Raw genomic sequence first — 16,200 nt, forward strand, 5'->3', positions numbered from 1 at the left:
CCTCATCTCCCAGCACTACGCGGTTAATTAGACGTCTACTTCTAAACGATCCTGTGACTTACCGCTTACAGCTTATTTCTGCTCCAGTATTAAATTCTGTTCCAAATATAAAATGTTATTGGACGTTCCGGCTGCGCGTAACTTTGTTTACTTTTTTAATCTTCAGTCATTACGCAGCGCCTTGCCGCGTGACGTTTACCTTACATTAGCTTGCAGACTCGTTTATTTATTACTAGTATAAATACGGAATAAATATCACAAGGTTGTTTTTAACTGATATTAAAAGTGCAAGTATAAGATACTGTGTTCATCATGAGTATCGACTACGTATGGTACATCAACAATTGATAAGCGACGTCAGAATACGGCCCACAGAGAATATTGGTAGTGGGGATATCCGATGTCAATGTTTATCCTCACCCTGTCATTCACGAGTTAATGCCTACGGAATAATAGGTGACTCCACTCGGCTAGCATTGCTTATTCTTGCGTATTTACAGACTCCGTTATGTTCGCTACAGCCACAGATAATGCTATACAACTTGATAGTGCGGGTGCATTGGAAGATCTGACTTATGAGTTTGTTTATTTTTAATAATTTAATATTTTAATTCAACAAAAGAATCACTTGATTATGTTTCGAAATAATATATGCTGCAATAGTTTTTGAAACGCATAACATCACACTTTAATATGGTTGTTAATGTAAATAACTTAAGCTCAGAAATAATAATAACTTCATACAAATGAATAGCGAAACTCCATAAACAAAATAACTCTAAAACAAATCTAAAATCTTACATTGTTTGTTAAAATTTCCGTGGAACGTGATGAGGCATTTACCGCATTCAATACTAACCCTTTGTCACGAACTAACTGCCGACAACAATACTTCGCTAATTGCGTTTACTTTAAAATGTTACAATTGATTTCGTACACTAAGAGCTTGCGCACACCTGAAACTAAACTATAGCACAACTGTTTAGTCTCACTTTGATTCATATGAGTTTTTGGATCATACTTCTCCTTCATAACTAAGAAAACATGTTTAACAATTATACAGTATTTTTACATGTGATATTTTAATGTGTTTAATGGATTAGAGTTAACAATTTTGGGAACATCGTTTGTCAACGATTCAAAATAAAACAATACTCCATTTGATTTTATTTAAAACCTTCTCAGAATAAAGTGGTAAAAATAATATGGTATGCAGAAATAGTCTGTTCTGAAACTAGATGGCGCAACATGTAGCGTTTCTTTAAAAACCTCGCTTCTACGAAGTTTTCCGTAGAGCTCTCACAGCGTACACTTTATGTTGGTTAATATACATTAACTTTTATTATACCAATCATATTCCATTTTTAAAAAGTCTTAAATTAACGATTAAAAAAGAAGCTATGTAAAATATATTTATTTTTCAAAGTAAGTTGTAAAATTTCCTTGTTAATCTTATACATTTAAGTAAATTGGTTTGTTCTTGAAGCTGTTCTTCCAAATTTCGAAGAGGCATATTGTGGAGTGGAAGCGGTAGAAAATTGCCAGCGGCATCGACACATGCGTTATTATTGTCCAAGCCCATGGACCGTAAAACGCCAAGTGTGCTGGACGGAATTCTGCTCGATTCTGTAAAAAAAACCATTATGCAGTTAAACAGTTTTAGTATTGGTACTGATATATTATTTATTTTTTTTTGTATTTGCATGCGATAAAATAACTTCGATAAACGTTGAGTAGGGAATTATTTTGTTAACAATTTATAAAATAAAATTGTTCCCGCCCGGGATCGAACCGGGGACCTTGTGCGTGTGAAGCACACGTGATAACCGCTACACTACGGAAACTTGTTTCGAAAACAGGAATGCCTACATATTACTTAAAAATCTTTTATTGAATAGAGGATAATAACATGAATTAGTAAATATTACATGCTTGTCCTTTTTGTACAGCCATAGACTATCATCGTATATAATTTTAAGAACAGCATAATTTATTGCTTGGACGAAATTTCTTTATACTCGTATGTGGACTTTATTACCTCCTAAAATTTATTCTTCCTACTCCAAAAATACTTTCAATAGATTGGGATTATTAAAGTTAGACATCAAAGTTACCTTTTCCAATGTATTGATAGCCCACATGGCCATGTTGGCAACGAGGAGGAAGGTGACGAGTTGTCGACCCGGCTTCTGTCGGCGCTGCTCCGACGTGCTACTGCGACGCCACCATGCATCCAGGATGAACAGAGATTGCAAGATGGTCTGGAAACGAAGAATAGTCAGGAACTATATTCTATGTATGCAACTTCTACCTAGTTTGATGCATAGAGTGCAAGCAAGAGTTGAAAATGTTAGAGCAAGAGAAGTTACAAATCTTCGTTCAATCAACGAATCAACCTCAAATGTCGTTATAACATATGAATATTCCGTATGTTAAGTTACATTTGTCTATGTTCTCCCGTTTCTATTAATCTCTACTTCACTTTTTACCTTCTCTCATTTTTTTGCTTCCTTCTACTATTAATAATTGGACTTTAGGTGGGATCGTGGTCAACCACTAGATTACACTTATATCAATAATTATTTTCTATCACCTGATTCAATGATAATAGTTCTGAGAAGAATCCAGTGACGCCGGTGCTGTTGTCATTGTACATAGTATGGTGACTGCCGATCAGACTGAACATGCAATACACAAACATCCCCGACTGCGCCAAGATCAATAAAGATGTATCAAGACCTAAAATTGCTGAAAGGAAATATGAGAATAAGAGAATATTTAAATTATCCCATTAAACGCGGACGCACCTTGCATTGCGACCGTCGATTTTTTCGATTGTTAATTCAACTGTTTAGTTGCATAACTAAAATGGAGTAGTGTGCGCACCTCCATAGATGATAGTTCTCAATGATAGTTTAGTCATTTGTGCACGCTCTTAATGACTGTACATATAGTAATCTCTTTACATGTCATCATGTGTAAGGCATGTAATATTTACTCACCTTGAGATTTTCGTTTATACGGCAATGCTCTCATTTGCTTCAAAGCAGTGGCAGACGCTAACAGAGTCAAAGAGTATAGTATCAATTCGCAAATGTTTACTTGAAATATAGCATCCTAAAACAGAAATTAAAAACATATTACTATGCAAGTTACTGATACACATCAAACACATAATAACTACTCATGCTTTTCATCCAAAGATTCGCACTTGTTAGTATACATTTGTAATGAACGACTCCACCAAAGAATAAAAACAATGTGAAGTAAATTACGTGTATAGTCTTCGGATTGTGTGCTAGAACGAAGAACATGATGAGAGATATAATAGTGAAGACGATAAGCAGTATGCCGGCGAAGAGACCGCGGTGTGCGTGTGAGCAATCCACTGAGAAGTGGTGCAGGGCGGTGCGGCTTCCGTGAGGCGAACTCACACCCAGCATACCCGCTGTAACAAGATAAACGATTATTATAAGAAATTAATATACTAAGAGCGGGCGCACATCTTTGACTAAACTAACGCATACTGTTTTGTGATTGTCGATTGTTTCGCAGTCATTCAACTAATAGGTTGCATAATTAAAAATTGAGTAGTGTGCTCATCTCCATATGAGCTCACAGGAATCAAAGCGAGACTAAAAAGTTGTCCGATAGTTTAGTTTCAGGTGTGCGCACGCTCTAAGAATATAAATAAAGTTCACATTGGATATAAGTACGTCGGATTCTTACCGAATTGTTGTAAGATTTTTTCTGGTGTAACTGAATTATTTCTCGATTTGTTTTTAGGAATGTTGAATTTTTTTTCAAAATCCTCCGGTGTACATTTTACCTGAAAATAAACGGAAAACAATTACAAGAGTACTTTAAAGTTCGGATACAGTAACGACTACTCTTTATTCTATGCAGCAACGTTTAAAGTTTAAAATAAATTTTGAAATAAAAATGTACCTCTTTCCACATTTCATACAATATAACAGCACAGATGAGCGAATATTCAATCGTGCAAGGAAACAAGAAGGGTGATGCGTTTTGTAACAAGGCGCCCATAATATTAGCTCGTCGACAATGCAGCTCCGTCGTTTCATTCTGAGATATGTTCGTCTCCGGTATCGAATGTTCCAAGTGATGTATTTCATGCTTTGTCTCCTCGACTAGCACATACAGCCACTCGCACAGATTGGTCGCTATCATATGCATGATTCCGAATCTCTGCACTATTTTATAGCTGCCCGCCCCGATGTCTTTGTTCGTTAGGAAAATGAACTGCATCTGAGCCAAAGTTAATGCCATTCTCAACGCCGGCGTCAGCGCGGACATGATCGATCGACAGCGATCTGTCATTTCGAAGTATTCACCGAATTCCAATCCACTGTACACCATCGAACCAATACCAAATGCTAAAAACATCGTAACAAAATAATTCACAATATCTATTATTCAGTTATTTAAGAATTTCAATGATCATTTTGACAATAAAATTTGATCCTTAAATACCTGAAGTTTCATTTGATACCGAGGTTATAAATAGCGTAGGGCATCTACAATCGATTTCATTTTAAAATAAGGCTGTTTACATGTTACTTTTGACTCTTTAAGTCAGAAAGTCAAAAGGCTATCGAAAATATTACTATCTTTGAAGGTATGGATTTTTCGGCAACAAGTTGGAAGAATATTAAAATATCATTTTGAGTTTTTTTAATATTTTCCCCCATTAGTAAACACAGTAAAGGGTACACTTTAATATTTTTTTAATTTTATTTAAATAATCAGGCTTTTAAGGGCTGAGGAAATGTTTCAGGATAAATAGTCTTTACCCATGGCTCCTAATCTCAAATAAAAGCTGCCATAACGCGAAATTGTCTCCTTCTGTTTATTTTTTTCCCCTGGCGTCGTTTTTCCATTATCTGGATTTTCTGTAAATACAATAGGAACATAAATAGTTTTGACTTTTCAACACACGAAAAGGCTAATTCGCAATTAAAACTAATGCCGAATGGCTGAAGAAGTTAGTGGAATACAAAGCAAAGAAGCAAAGAAGGTAATATCCTTAGCGGTAGCAATTATGCAAACGAGATGCGATTTTAATGTCGCATTTTGTTACGCAAATGCGGCTAATTACTAAAACTCATGACTTTGCTAGATGTCCTTTTTCATATGACCTCCTCAGTACAATATGATCGGGTTGAACTCTTACCGTGTTCGTGGATGATCGAATTAACAGCTTTCTGTCGGATCAGGTTCGCGTATTGAAATATCACAAACAGCACCGACACTAAGTACAGATATAAGTAAAAACCCTGAAAAAAATGTACATTTTTTTCAAATCAGAAAATTAGTTAAGGGAGGTAGTATAAGGCCTTTTAAAATTTTAGTCATCGATTTACTAATAGACACGTACATAAAGTTACACATATAAACAATATATAACCTGATAATACGATTCCGGCACACCAGTGGCAATTACTTCAGTAACTGGAAACGCCAGCCCGAGCACCACTAGTAATTTGGCGTAAAGAGCTGACAGTGCCTTACTTAACGCCTCACTGCGAACAACATACCACATCATATGTTTTTTTATCTTAATATATACCTTTCATGTAACTTTTCATTTATAATCGACTAACTGTTGCCAGCGACTTCGCCTGCGTAAAATTAAAAAATAATACGAAATAAAGGCTGTTACTCACACATTCATTACATTTCTAACGGTTAAGGATTTTTAAAACCAGCCCAGTAGTTTTTGAGCCTATTAATTATAATCAAACAAACAAAGTTTTAAGTTTAGAGCCTGTCCCACAATTCTTGTAAATTGACAGATAACAATCCAACGTATGAAACATGTGAAGGAAATATCGGATTTTGGTACTAATTCTGATAGTGACGACACTTTCAAGCTAACTGAGCCTCTGTCAGCCAGTGGTGGAACATTAATCTTATGTCCATGATCTATACATTTTTAAATACATTAGCTAATTTCCTATACTAACAATATCGGATATTTATTAAAGTGGTAATTATACAGCATTGTAATGATGTTATAATCGCATTAACGGATTAGCAGTAATGGAAATTCCATTCAACTTGAGATGATGGACATGATATTAAGATGCGATATACTGTAGGAAGATAGAGATATGTAGCTATAGATATCGAACGATACCGTTTTATCTATATTATTACATTTATGACTTACTCGTATATCCTTATAATAACACAAATCTTAGTTAAAGAATATTTTTATTAAGGAACTAGCTGTACCCATACGACTTCATCCGTAAGAAGTTATAAAATCTTTATAGTATTGTTTACATTTGTCAAACTCTCAATTCTAAATTATCGTTACCATAATAACTTTGTTTCCTTAATGTTGGCAGCTTGTAGCTTATGGTCCCTTTCCTACATGGAGGTTTTTTCTAATTTATTTACCCCTTGAGTTAATGAGCATGAAAATATATAGCCTAAATCATGTCGTAAGTGTAGGGCTTCTTATTAGAGAAAGAATTATTAAAAAACATGCTGCGATTGCTCACAACCTACGAAACAAAGTAGAGTGTGTTTATGATTTATTATATTAGTATAGATGGTAGGGTAAAAGGAATGTACAAGAGAGTTGACGGAAAGGTATGGAAATCCACAGAAAGAGGATCCTACTTAAAAGTATTCACTTATTTTATTATATAGAATTGCAATAAAATAATTGATGTGTTATGTGCTTATGTATATGCTGCAGCAATCACTAATGGTAATGCATTGTAATAATAATAAAAAAAATATCAGTTATCATAGTGGAATGACTGAGATTTTCCTAGATCTTGACTGTACATATTACAAGGAAATTTTCATAAATCTTAATTGAACTATAGAGAGGTCATTATCATTATAGCGGAGCGCATGTATTTGTGCGTTTTGTATTGAAATTAACTCGAAATATAATCCGTATTGTGCTTCAATTAACCTAATTATTATGGAACAAATAGTTCACCTCGGCTCGGCCTGCTAGGAGATTGTAGTTAGGTTAAGTAGATTAGCATTAATTGGACAACTTTGGAGTAGAAATGACGAATCCGTAGTATTTTTAATAAGTTTAGTATTGCAAAATAAGGAAATCAGTTTTTGTGATAATGTAACATCTTAAATTTGAACTTTCGTAATAAAAAGAAAAAATGATTCGGTTAAACAGTTACCCGTAAAGGAGTAGAGAACACAAAAATTAACATTTGTTTATTACTTACTGTCCAAGTATTTCTGCTGCGGATGGTGGTGGTTCGTGTGTCGTGGAGGCAACAGAAGTGCGGGAATGTGGTGACAGTTCTGATAGAAAGCGACGCTGTGTTGCCGCGCACAGTGCCAACGCTTGCGATGGACGTCGAAATGCAGCGATTATTGCTGACGGACGTCTAAGTAACATATGAAACAAATTCATTTATTTTAATCAAGACTTTACATAGGTCTCTTTCATAACATCACGTCCTTTTAAATACGAAAAAAATTATGAACTGAAAACACTGAATAATGCGTAGTTCTAAAATGTGACGTATTTTGTTTTCATTGGCAACGTAATTTTAATGGAATTATATATGAAAGTTGATGCTGAAAGTGTACGCACCTTGTGTTAAGGTTGGCGGCGAGCTTAGCATCGATATCGCTAGACATACGTCTACTATTCGGCTGTGAGTGTGAGTTCTGTATGAGCGGGTCCGCAGCGGTGCCAAGCATGGCCCTCGTCCTCTCACGTAGTCTGCCGAGGTCGGAGTATGATGATTCATCACTAGAGACATAAGAAGAATTTACACATACTCGTATTATAAGTGTTAGGAGCTTTAAAAGTTACTTAAGGAACTGAAAGCTTTCGGCCTTTAGATTTGTCTCAATTATATTGAAAAAAATACGGTAGATAGAATTAGAATTTGGAATTGCTAATTTCGAATTATTTAGTAGACTTAATAAGAATTGGTAAAAAAGACTGTTACAACTCATTTGCCATAACGGACATTAAAGAGATGTTTTATATCTATTTTTATAAAATATTTTATACTTTAAACTATTAAAGGTATTTATGTAACGTCCATGAAGCATGAGGCATGATGCATAAAGCGCGCTAGGGTAAGCGTAGTGTAGTATCGAGCTGAACGGTGCATAAAGGAGTTCATAGGCCCGCTCTCACCGTAAGAGGCTTTCGAGAGTAATACACTTCGCTTTAGAATCTCATGGTTTGTTCATCAAACAATATTCAATATATCAAATAACATTTGTGCTATCTCAAATGTATTTGCAGTTAAGGTGCTGTTTTTCTTCTAACTTGTTTACGATGATTTTATTGATAAAGAATGCACTAAGGAAGATAACAACTTTGTGGTTTTATATACACTGTTTCTGTCTTAAATACGAATAGAGACACAAAATCAATGCGCTTTCACAACTTTTTATTTCATCAAAAATTTTATTGAACACTAAAAATCAAATCTGAAAATAACTGGCGTATACAATAGAAATAGATGAAAAGAATCGAGAGAAAGGTGCGTTGGGCGACACAAAGCGGTCTATCAAACGTCATAAATATTTTTGAAGCTTTGCTGCCGTTACTGCACCGGAATCCCTCTTTGCGTATGCATTTCATACCTCCCTTTTGATACAGTGTGTTGAGAAATCGTTTACATTGTTTTGATGGAAACATTATTTAAAACTACAGTGTCGAATCGTTTTTCAGTTGATAATTATACAATAACTTAATGTTATTTTTATTCTAACATCGATATATAAAACGAATCGAGATCACATCGTCTAAACATCGAATAATAAAACGATTACGAGATCGTAACTTACATCTTATTGTTTTTGATTATCAGTATTACTTTGAATAATTACATCAAAGGTTTAAAGATAATTGGGCCACCCTGTAAATTTTATAATATTTAAAGAAGAATGTATTGAAGTTGAGTTGTATTGAACTATTTCGACTTCAGCGCTCTGAGCGTAAAATCTCCAAAATGTGCATCCGCCCGCCGGAAATGTCTCCCTAAGCTTCCATGTATCCGCGCCACATCTATTCGATACGAAAATATTACAATGTACATTTTCTCCTTGACTAAATTTAGCATACACTTTATTTTATATATTTAAATTCATTTAAATGGTAGTCCCTTTTTAGCAATTATTTAGATGCGGGATGTTGAATATTATTTTAAATCGTTTTTATTTTAGGTAAGTATTTTTTACAAAGCAATTATGTTTATCTTTCCAAAGCAACATGATATGTTTTCGATGCTTTTATTTATTTTCAAAGTAATGTATTTACTTATTTCAAAGAGCATAATTTATTCAATTTACTCTTTCGCTTCCCCGTTTCGCCGTCTGTTTTGATTTATCAATTTAATTCAAATCCTATTTTTTCTCAGTGTGGACATAGTTAGAGTTATGAGAGTTATTTAAATAGATGTTCATAGACATTATCTATTGGGGTAATTTAAAAAAAAAGTATTCAAACAAGTTTACACGAAAATACATGTTTCCAATGCCAGTAAAATACACGTTCCCAGAAAACGTGTATTAACGTTTTTTTTTTTATTACAATTACAATAAAATAAAATAAAAACGTTTTGTTATTATGTTTCTAGAAAATTATTTCTCGGGATTAAAAGTTACCATAAATATGAGACAAATAAATTGCATACTCGTGTAAAGAGATATTTGTCTCTACAGCAAATCCTTTATGAGAGATAAAAGATAAAAGTGAGTTATAAGTAAGGACAAAGAAAGTACAATTCAAGACAAACTTTAATTAAAATCCTAGCATACTCTGTTTCATTGTTCACTTGACAGTTATAAAATTATAATCTGTGCGAATTTTATTATTAAAAATATTCTTCATTTCGTTTTCAAATTGTACAATACAAATTAAATTTTGTTACACATTAAGAAAATTATTGTACTGCATTTGAATTCATAATAACATTGTTTTTTTTTTTTATAAAACTACAGATCGTTTTTTTTTTATTGTTGTACCTTTCAGCAAATTATGCCTGTACTTTAACTTTTAATCTATTTTTTTGTTACTTACGAAAGTAGGTATATTTATAACTGATATCCATTAAGTTTTAACAATACGAAACGAATTGTTATTATTTACTTGTTATTGTAATTGTTCTTTAAACATCGGTAGGTTTTAATTTTTGCAACATTGTGTGGTTTTTTGTGGCCAGTACTACCAAAAGTGTTTTAAAAGATTTTTTAATATAGTGAAGTACTGACCTGTCATCATTTTCTTCGTGCACGGTGTCCATGTCGGTGACAGTGACGCTGGGTCGAGCGTCGGTTGCTTCGCAGAGCGGGCTGCGTTTACCCGGACTCATCTGGAATGAGACTATCGTATTAAGGTATGCTTATATCATATAAGTATTCAAACGGAACGTGTTTGTTGACGAATGCCAATTGGGTAATGAAAGTCTTTTAAGCAATTGTAATGGTTTCATTCTCAAATCAGCTTATTTGGAAAGGCTGCTAACGCCTATATTGTCAAAAATGTTAAATATAATTATACCGTAACACACATAAAAAAAATCTGTATGTTTATTTTTTTATGTTTATTATTTTTACGAATTGAGTACCTCCTTCTTTTGGGAAGTCGGTCAAAAAGAGAGATAAATTATGTTGAAAAAGTTTATTTAAATTTTTATAAAAAAATTAACTTTACTTACATGACAATAAAATAAATCCAAGAGGAAAATCAAAATGTTTAAGTTGATTTGTTATTAAATAACGACCTACCTGTCTATGAGATGTTTGCTAGGTATTTTATTATAATATTTTTTCATTGCCTTAATCTTCGACGCGGTAAAGCTCTCGGCGTACGTAATTGAATTGACACGGCACATCCGAATCACTTCCAGCGAATGCTTTATAAAGTTGTTTTCATTTCAACGCTTTTTATTTTTTAAAACTAATATTATGTACTAGGTGCTATAACGAGTGACGCTAGACTGTGGTGTGCGGCGTGTAGTGATGTTTACCGACGTATATTATCGTTCAATGTATGGCGTAGGCATTCGGTAAGCCTTTAATGCTTGTTGACTTGTTCAGAGGCATATTCGATAGCAGTGTTATACCATAATGCTAATAGAATTAATAATTTGAAAACCGTTCACTGCACATTATGTACGGGTATACTTGCCTTGGTAATCCCAAGACATCTTCAAAATTTTTCGTCTTTGGTTTATTTTTAAAGGGTATAAGGAGAAGACACTGTTTTTAAAGGTTTTTCGGCAATGAAATCCTACGGTTATAATTATAAATCTGATATTTATTAATGAAAAATTAATTCTTATGCAATGGGGTATTTTATTTAAATTGTTGTAAATAGTATAACAAAAAGCATTTGTGTTTTATGTAAATGTTTATTTTAATAAAAGACAAAGATTAAAGAGTAGTAAGGTTTGTTTGTGTTGGGTCCGGCGCGACGGGCGCGGGCGGTCCGCTCTAAGGTTGTTAGGTTGTTGAATAAGTTTCTGAATTAAGAGAACTGAAAGTTTTCTCATCTCGAGATTACAGCAAAGTGTTTACCGTTTGGCTGCGCGATGCGGCCGAGCGACACCCCTCGCTAGTCAAGATACCCCAGCAGACACTCGATATATTTACATAATTTAACATTCGACTATTAAATATAACGATATTTATTTTTACTATAAAATATTTAGATAACCAAAACAAACTTTAAAAGTGAAAAGAGATGATTGTTAATATATCTATTAATTTAATGTAACCTCAATAGTATTTCAGAGAAGTTATAGGTTATAAATTATGTATTACATTTTTTTATATTTAACATTCGATGGAAAGAAATATCGATATCGCGTACATCACTAATGTAACATTCTCGGTATTTTCTTAAAATATTTGCGTGAGTGTATAGCACCTGATGCCGCCACCGTCGGTGCACTTTAAAATCGTTGTGATTTACGAAAACAAAAAGCCGCTAACAAATGTGGCATATGTAAAAGTAACCAACATCTTGACGACAAATTTGCAATAATTTTATCTTTATTAATACATATAATGCTTGTTGTATTTAATAACTTAAATATAAGAAAAAGGATACATTCTGAATGTTGGTAATATTTTAAATAAAACATTTTATTTTTTTAACAATTAACTTTTTTATTCTGCATTGAGTAGTTTGTAGTATATTAAAAAAGATACATTTCGTTCTCTTAATTTTAAAAATGGAATCTTAAATTGAACGTTACTGTGTGAAGAGAATAAATATCGCTTCATTAGAATTCAAAGCGAGGTTGAGATTCCAAAATTTACTCTTTCTTTATAATAAAACGGACACGTATTTTTCTTTAACACGTGTAAAATGAGATGATGTATAAGATAACGTTAGTGATAAGATTCCATTTGATAACGATAATCTCATCTACACCGTAATCCTTTGATTACCACATAATCTCTGTTTATACATTGACTCGTAGTTATGCTGAGAAGGTAATCTGACATATTTACTGTGTTTCCGGTGGTAAGCAAATCGTCAAAATAATTTCATGGACATTTGACATTATTTTACAAGAATTTGTTGTACTTGCTTTAGTATCTTTTTTTACAACCTACGACAATCTGAAGGTTTTTATGATTTGTAATAACGGAAAGTAGACGACGGAGAAAGGATGACGTTTTGCAATTTTCGTAATTAAAATAATTTGAAAGTTTCATATACGATAAAAATATATATGATTTTCACCTATGAAGACAGAATCTTTTTATTTCTAAATATTATATTTTTCTAAACGGCCACGGTATTTTCCCCGTTGTGGAATTGTTTTTGTCTTTAAAAATAAATCCTTTGCGGCCGGCGAGCGGTAGAGCGTCTTTATATCGCATGGAAGAAAAATCTTGAACACAACGCTTAGCAACTACTTACCAAGCTATCGTTTTTACTTTTTTTCTAAATGTATAAACAAGTATCTTTAACAACATAATAGATTATAATAAATTAAAATTCTCATTCAGGATGAATTAATGATTGCTTTACACTATTGTATTAATATGTTAATGATATTTGATTTTGACCAACATCGTATATGTGAGACTTGAGTGACGCTCTCGAATTACTAATTATTGACTGCAACATTTTCGAAACAAATCGCGATAAAGTTTAAAACACAAAAAAGGAATTTTATATAAATACAGCGAATAGTCGAAGTTCTAATACCTTAATTAAAGATACTAGTTGTTTCCCGAGACTTTGTTCGCGTATAATAAAAATATAGCCTATTTTACTCACGGATAAATTACATTTCTAATGGTGGAAGAATTTTTAAAATCGACAGAGTAGTTTTTACGTGAATCGAATACATGCAAAAATCTTAAAATACAAATCTTTGCTATTTATAACATTAGTATAGATAACTATAGAAAAAATTAAAAGTGCTTGTATGGTTGCGGGAGGATTGAAAAACATATTTTTCACTGTGTTACACAAACATATAGTTCACTCCATAAAGTGTCGTTCAAAGTTTGAAATAAAAAATCATATGAAATGTAATACTATGATGTAGGAAGAAGTCCGATTTATTATTTGTCATCAATAATTTGATACGTGTGTACTGTGGCAATGCAAATAACGCTGCCCGCCCTTGTTAGCGCGCAGCGTCGTGATCTGTCTCAATTTACATGCCTCGAGTATATGTGATACTTACAAATTATAACCTCATAGTAGTTTGAACATTTGGTGTCCACAAATATAATCTGAATATATTTTTAAACTCTACGTGCACTTCACATCAAAACAGATAATACAAGAATGATGAATTGATAAATACACACAGACTAGCTATTCCCGTGCGGCTTCATCCGCATGAAATTATGAAAATTTTATTTTATTGTTTATGTTTGTCAAATTATCAAATGTCAAAATGACATAACATGATATACCTTGGCAATCTTGCTTCCTTGATGTCGGCAGCAAACTTATGGTCTCTTTTCCACATTAGGGTTTTTATCCAAAATATTTACTCCTAAGTTTAATGTCGTGAAAATATATAGCCTAAAGCGTGACGTAAGTGTAGGGCTTTTTATTACAGAAAGAATTATTCAAAAATATGCTGTAATTGCTGACATCTTAGGCAACAAAGAAGTGTGTGTTAACGCTTTATTATGATAGTATAGATATTTTGTAACAATTTCTAAAATGCAACTGTGTAAATATCATAAAGTATTATATTATTTAAATAATTGCTAATTCACCGCGGACATTGTTATTCAAGGAGCGTCGGTGGCTCAGTGGTTTAAGCACTTGACTTGTAATCTACAGGTCTTGGGTTCGAATCCCGCCGCCATGTACCAATGTGATTTTCGATTTTTCGAATTTTCATATGTACATAATTTACCCGACGTTCTTACGGTGAAGGAAAACATCGTGATGCAACCTGCACATATCCGCGAAGAAATTCAAAGATATGTGTGAAGTCAACCATCCCGCACTTGACCAGCGTGGTTGACTATGGCCTAGTCACCCTAACATTAGGGTAGGCTCCGAGCCCCTCGGTGGGGACATATAGTGAGCTGGTGATGATTGTTATTCAATAATTAAAAAAGTGATTACTGAACTTAAGAAGTATTACGTTTAATTTTTCAGGCATTCGTTAAACACACTTTCAGTGTACTTATTACCAATATTCGTGATAATGTTTTCGTAAAATATGGCCAAAAAATTGAATTACATCTGTACAGTCCCTCTGTCGGATGTAAAGTACACTAATAAATCTCATACTGTCGATGACATTACGAATATGTTTTCGCAACTATCACGCAAATATTCGTGATAGACCTTCAGTTATTTTATAAAACGGAAGGGCGTCGGTGTCTGTATTCATTTGTTTATGTTCCTACAAAATTCGACTGCATTGTCATTTATATATTTACATATTAACGTCTCTGTTTTATTAAAGAGAATGATAAGGATGACAATATGTATTGATAGAAGTGTCACTGCAATGGAGTTCTACGGTTAGCATTGTTCTACACGTGTCGACTAGTTTATTGAAATGTTATTAGAATATATTACAGTGAAGGTTTACACAATTAATTTTCTTGAATGTCATATTCTAGTTATTTTTCTATTTAAATTATAACTTGTAACTTTTAAGATAAACTATTTTAGACTAGTCACCCTGTAATTGCATTTTAATTTTAGCTAAAATAAAAAATACTTAATACTAATAATTTTACTTAAATAAAAAATACTACACCATAAATAAATATTTAATTGTAAAATGAACATAGTAATACAATACATAACAAATGTTAATAAAAAGTGAGGGCTTTTCCTCAATTTTTCCCAATAATTAGTAAAATATTTTTTTCCGATGGATTGAATTTATAAAAACAATAATTTGTTGTATTTCCAGCATTTTAATGCGCTATGGTTTTACATGTCATTATTAATTAAAATAAAAATTATTATAAAAATCAAACAATAATGCAACATACCTTGTTAATAAAAATCCTTTTTATCGGCAAATATAGTTTTGAAATAAGAATACACAAAAAACAAAGGTATTTCACAGGTGTGCCATGGTTTCAGTCCGCATACTGATTTCGGTGATCAAATCACGTCGCTCCGACGCTTGCTAATTGTGTCATCAATTTATGTAGCACGACTCTCACGTTACTACTTCGTGTTGTCATTTCTTTGCGGGGATGATCTGACGTCGCATATCCCACGTGGTAAACCAGACATACCGATCGGACAACTGGCACAAGTCTAGTTTTCTCTGCGATGTCTCGTTGCAGATTAACTGTTCTACGTGTCTTTGCTTTTTTATGTTTTGTATATGGTAATTGTTTTACTTATAGGAAAATAAGAACTACGATTGAGCGTTAAGATTCTGTTGCATCTATTAAATAATCGAGTGAGGTTTCAAAAATTAGAATACAAAAAATTAATGCTGGCTTTATTTTACATTTTTTCTATCAAACATTTGTGCACGTAGTGAACTTTTAAAATGTTTTAAGGACACCAAAGGAGTTAGTGGGCGAAAGTATAGCTTTTTTCAGGTATTTCGCGTGTGTTTGTAAAATGCAGCGTGGTGTCCAAACTCTTTGACGAGCTTGCTCATGTCAGCGTCCGTTAAACGCCATTTACAAAGCTTCCGATTTTTTCGAAGCACTGCGTTAGTGAACACCCTCAAAGCGCTTTGCTGTCCA

At 33.1% G+C, this 16,200-nt stretch overlaps 2 protein-coding genes and 1 non-coding gene across 5 annotated transcripts in view; all 3 read right to left on the reverse strand.

Moving 5' to 3' along the window:
• Positions 1-263, reverse strand: part of LOC106100353 — a 5,294-nt gene extending 5,031 nt beyond the window's left edge. Inside the window, exon 1 of the mRNA XM_013279180.1 lies at positions 63-263. The gene's annotated coding sequence lies outside the window, so the exon portion shown is untranslated. The remainder of the gene's footprint in view (positions 1-62) is intronic.
• Positions 264-1,452: 1,189 nt separating this feature from the next.
• On the reverse strand, positions 1,453-15,588 carry LOC106100399 (otopetrin-2-like). Of its 3 annotated transcripts, none has more exons than XM_013279232.1 (14): positions 15,484-15,588; positions 10,249-10,349; positions 7,607-7,768; positions 7,233-7,397; positions 5,429-5,543; positions 5,195-5,297; positions 4,815-4,913; positions 3,949-4,397; positions 3,730-3,829; positions 3,276-3,448; positions 3,003-3,117; positions 2,594-2,748; positions 2,115-2,261; positions 1,453-1,626 (listed from the first exon to the last, which is right to left on the reverse strand). In XM_013279232.1, the coding sequence occupies exons 2-14, from the start codon at positions 10,347-10,349 to the stop codon at positions 1,453-1,455; spliced, it is 2,058 nt and encodes a 685-aa protein (XP_013134686.1). In that variant the 5' UTR covers positions 15,484-15,588. The 3 variants fall into 3 exon arrangements, with proteins under 3 accessions (XP_013134686.1, XP_013134684.1, XP_013134685.1); XM_013279230.1 differs by lacking the exon at positions 15,484-15,588 and adding an exon at positions 13,692-13,780; XM_013279231.1 differs by lacking the exon at positions 15,484-15,588 and adding an exon at positions 10,765-10,908.
• Trnav-cac lies at positions 1,772-1,844 on the reverse strand. The gene has a single exon. It is a non-coding gene; the product is annotated as a tRNA-Val (tRNA).
• Positions 15,589-16,200: the final 612 nt, after the last annotated feature.

Source organism: Papilio polytes, unplaced genomic scaffold, assembly GCF_000836215.1.
Source record: "Papilio polytes unplaced genomic scaffold, Ppol_1.0 DF824047.1, whole genome shotgun sequence".
Lineage (NCBI taxonomy): Eukaryota > Metazoa > Arthropoda > Insecta > Lepidoptera > Papilionidae > Papilio > Papilio polytes.

What these genes read in the sequence shown, in the direction of transcription:
- LOC106100399 (XM_013279232.1), bottom strand. Translation starts at nt 10,349, where the DNA reads ATGAGTCCGGGTAAACGCAGCCCGCTCTGCGAAGCAACCGACGCTCGA. An exon ending in ACAATCCGAAGACTATACAC is followed by an intron (nt 3,118 to 3,275) that starts GTAATTTACTTC and finishes TTTCTGTTTTAG; the next exon opens with GATGCTATATTTCAAGTAAA. An exon ending in CTATCAATACATTGGAAAAG is followed by an intron (nt 1,627 to 2,114) that starts GTAACTTTGATG and finishes TTTTTTTTACAG; the next exon opens with AATCGAGCAGAATTCCGTCC.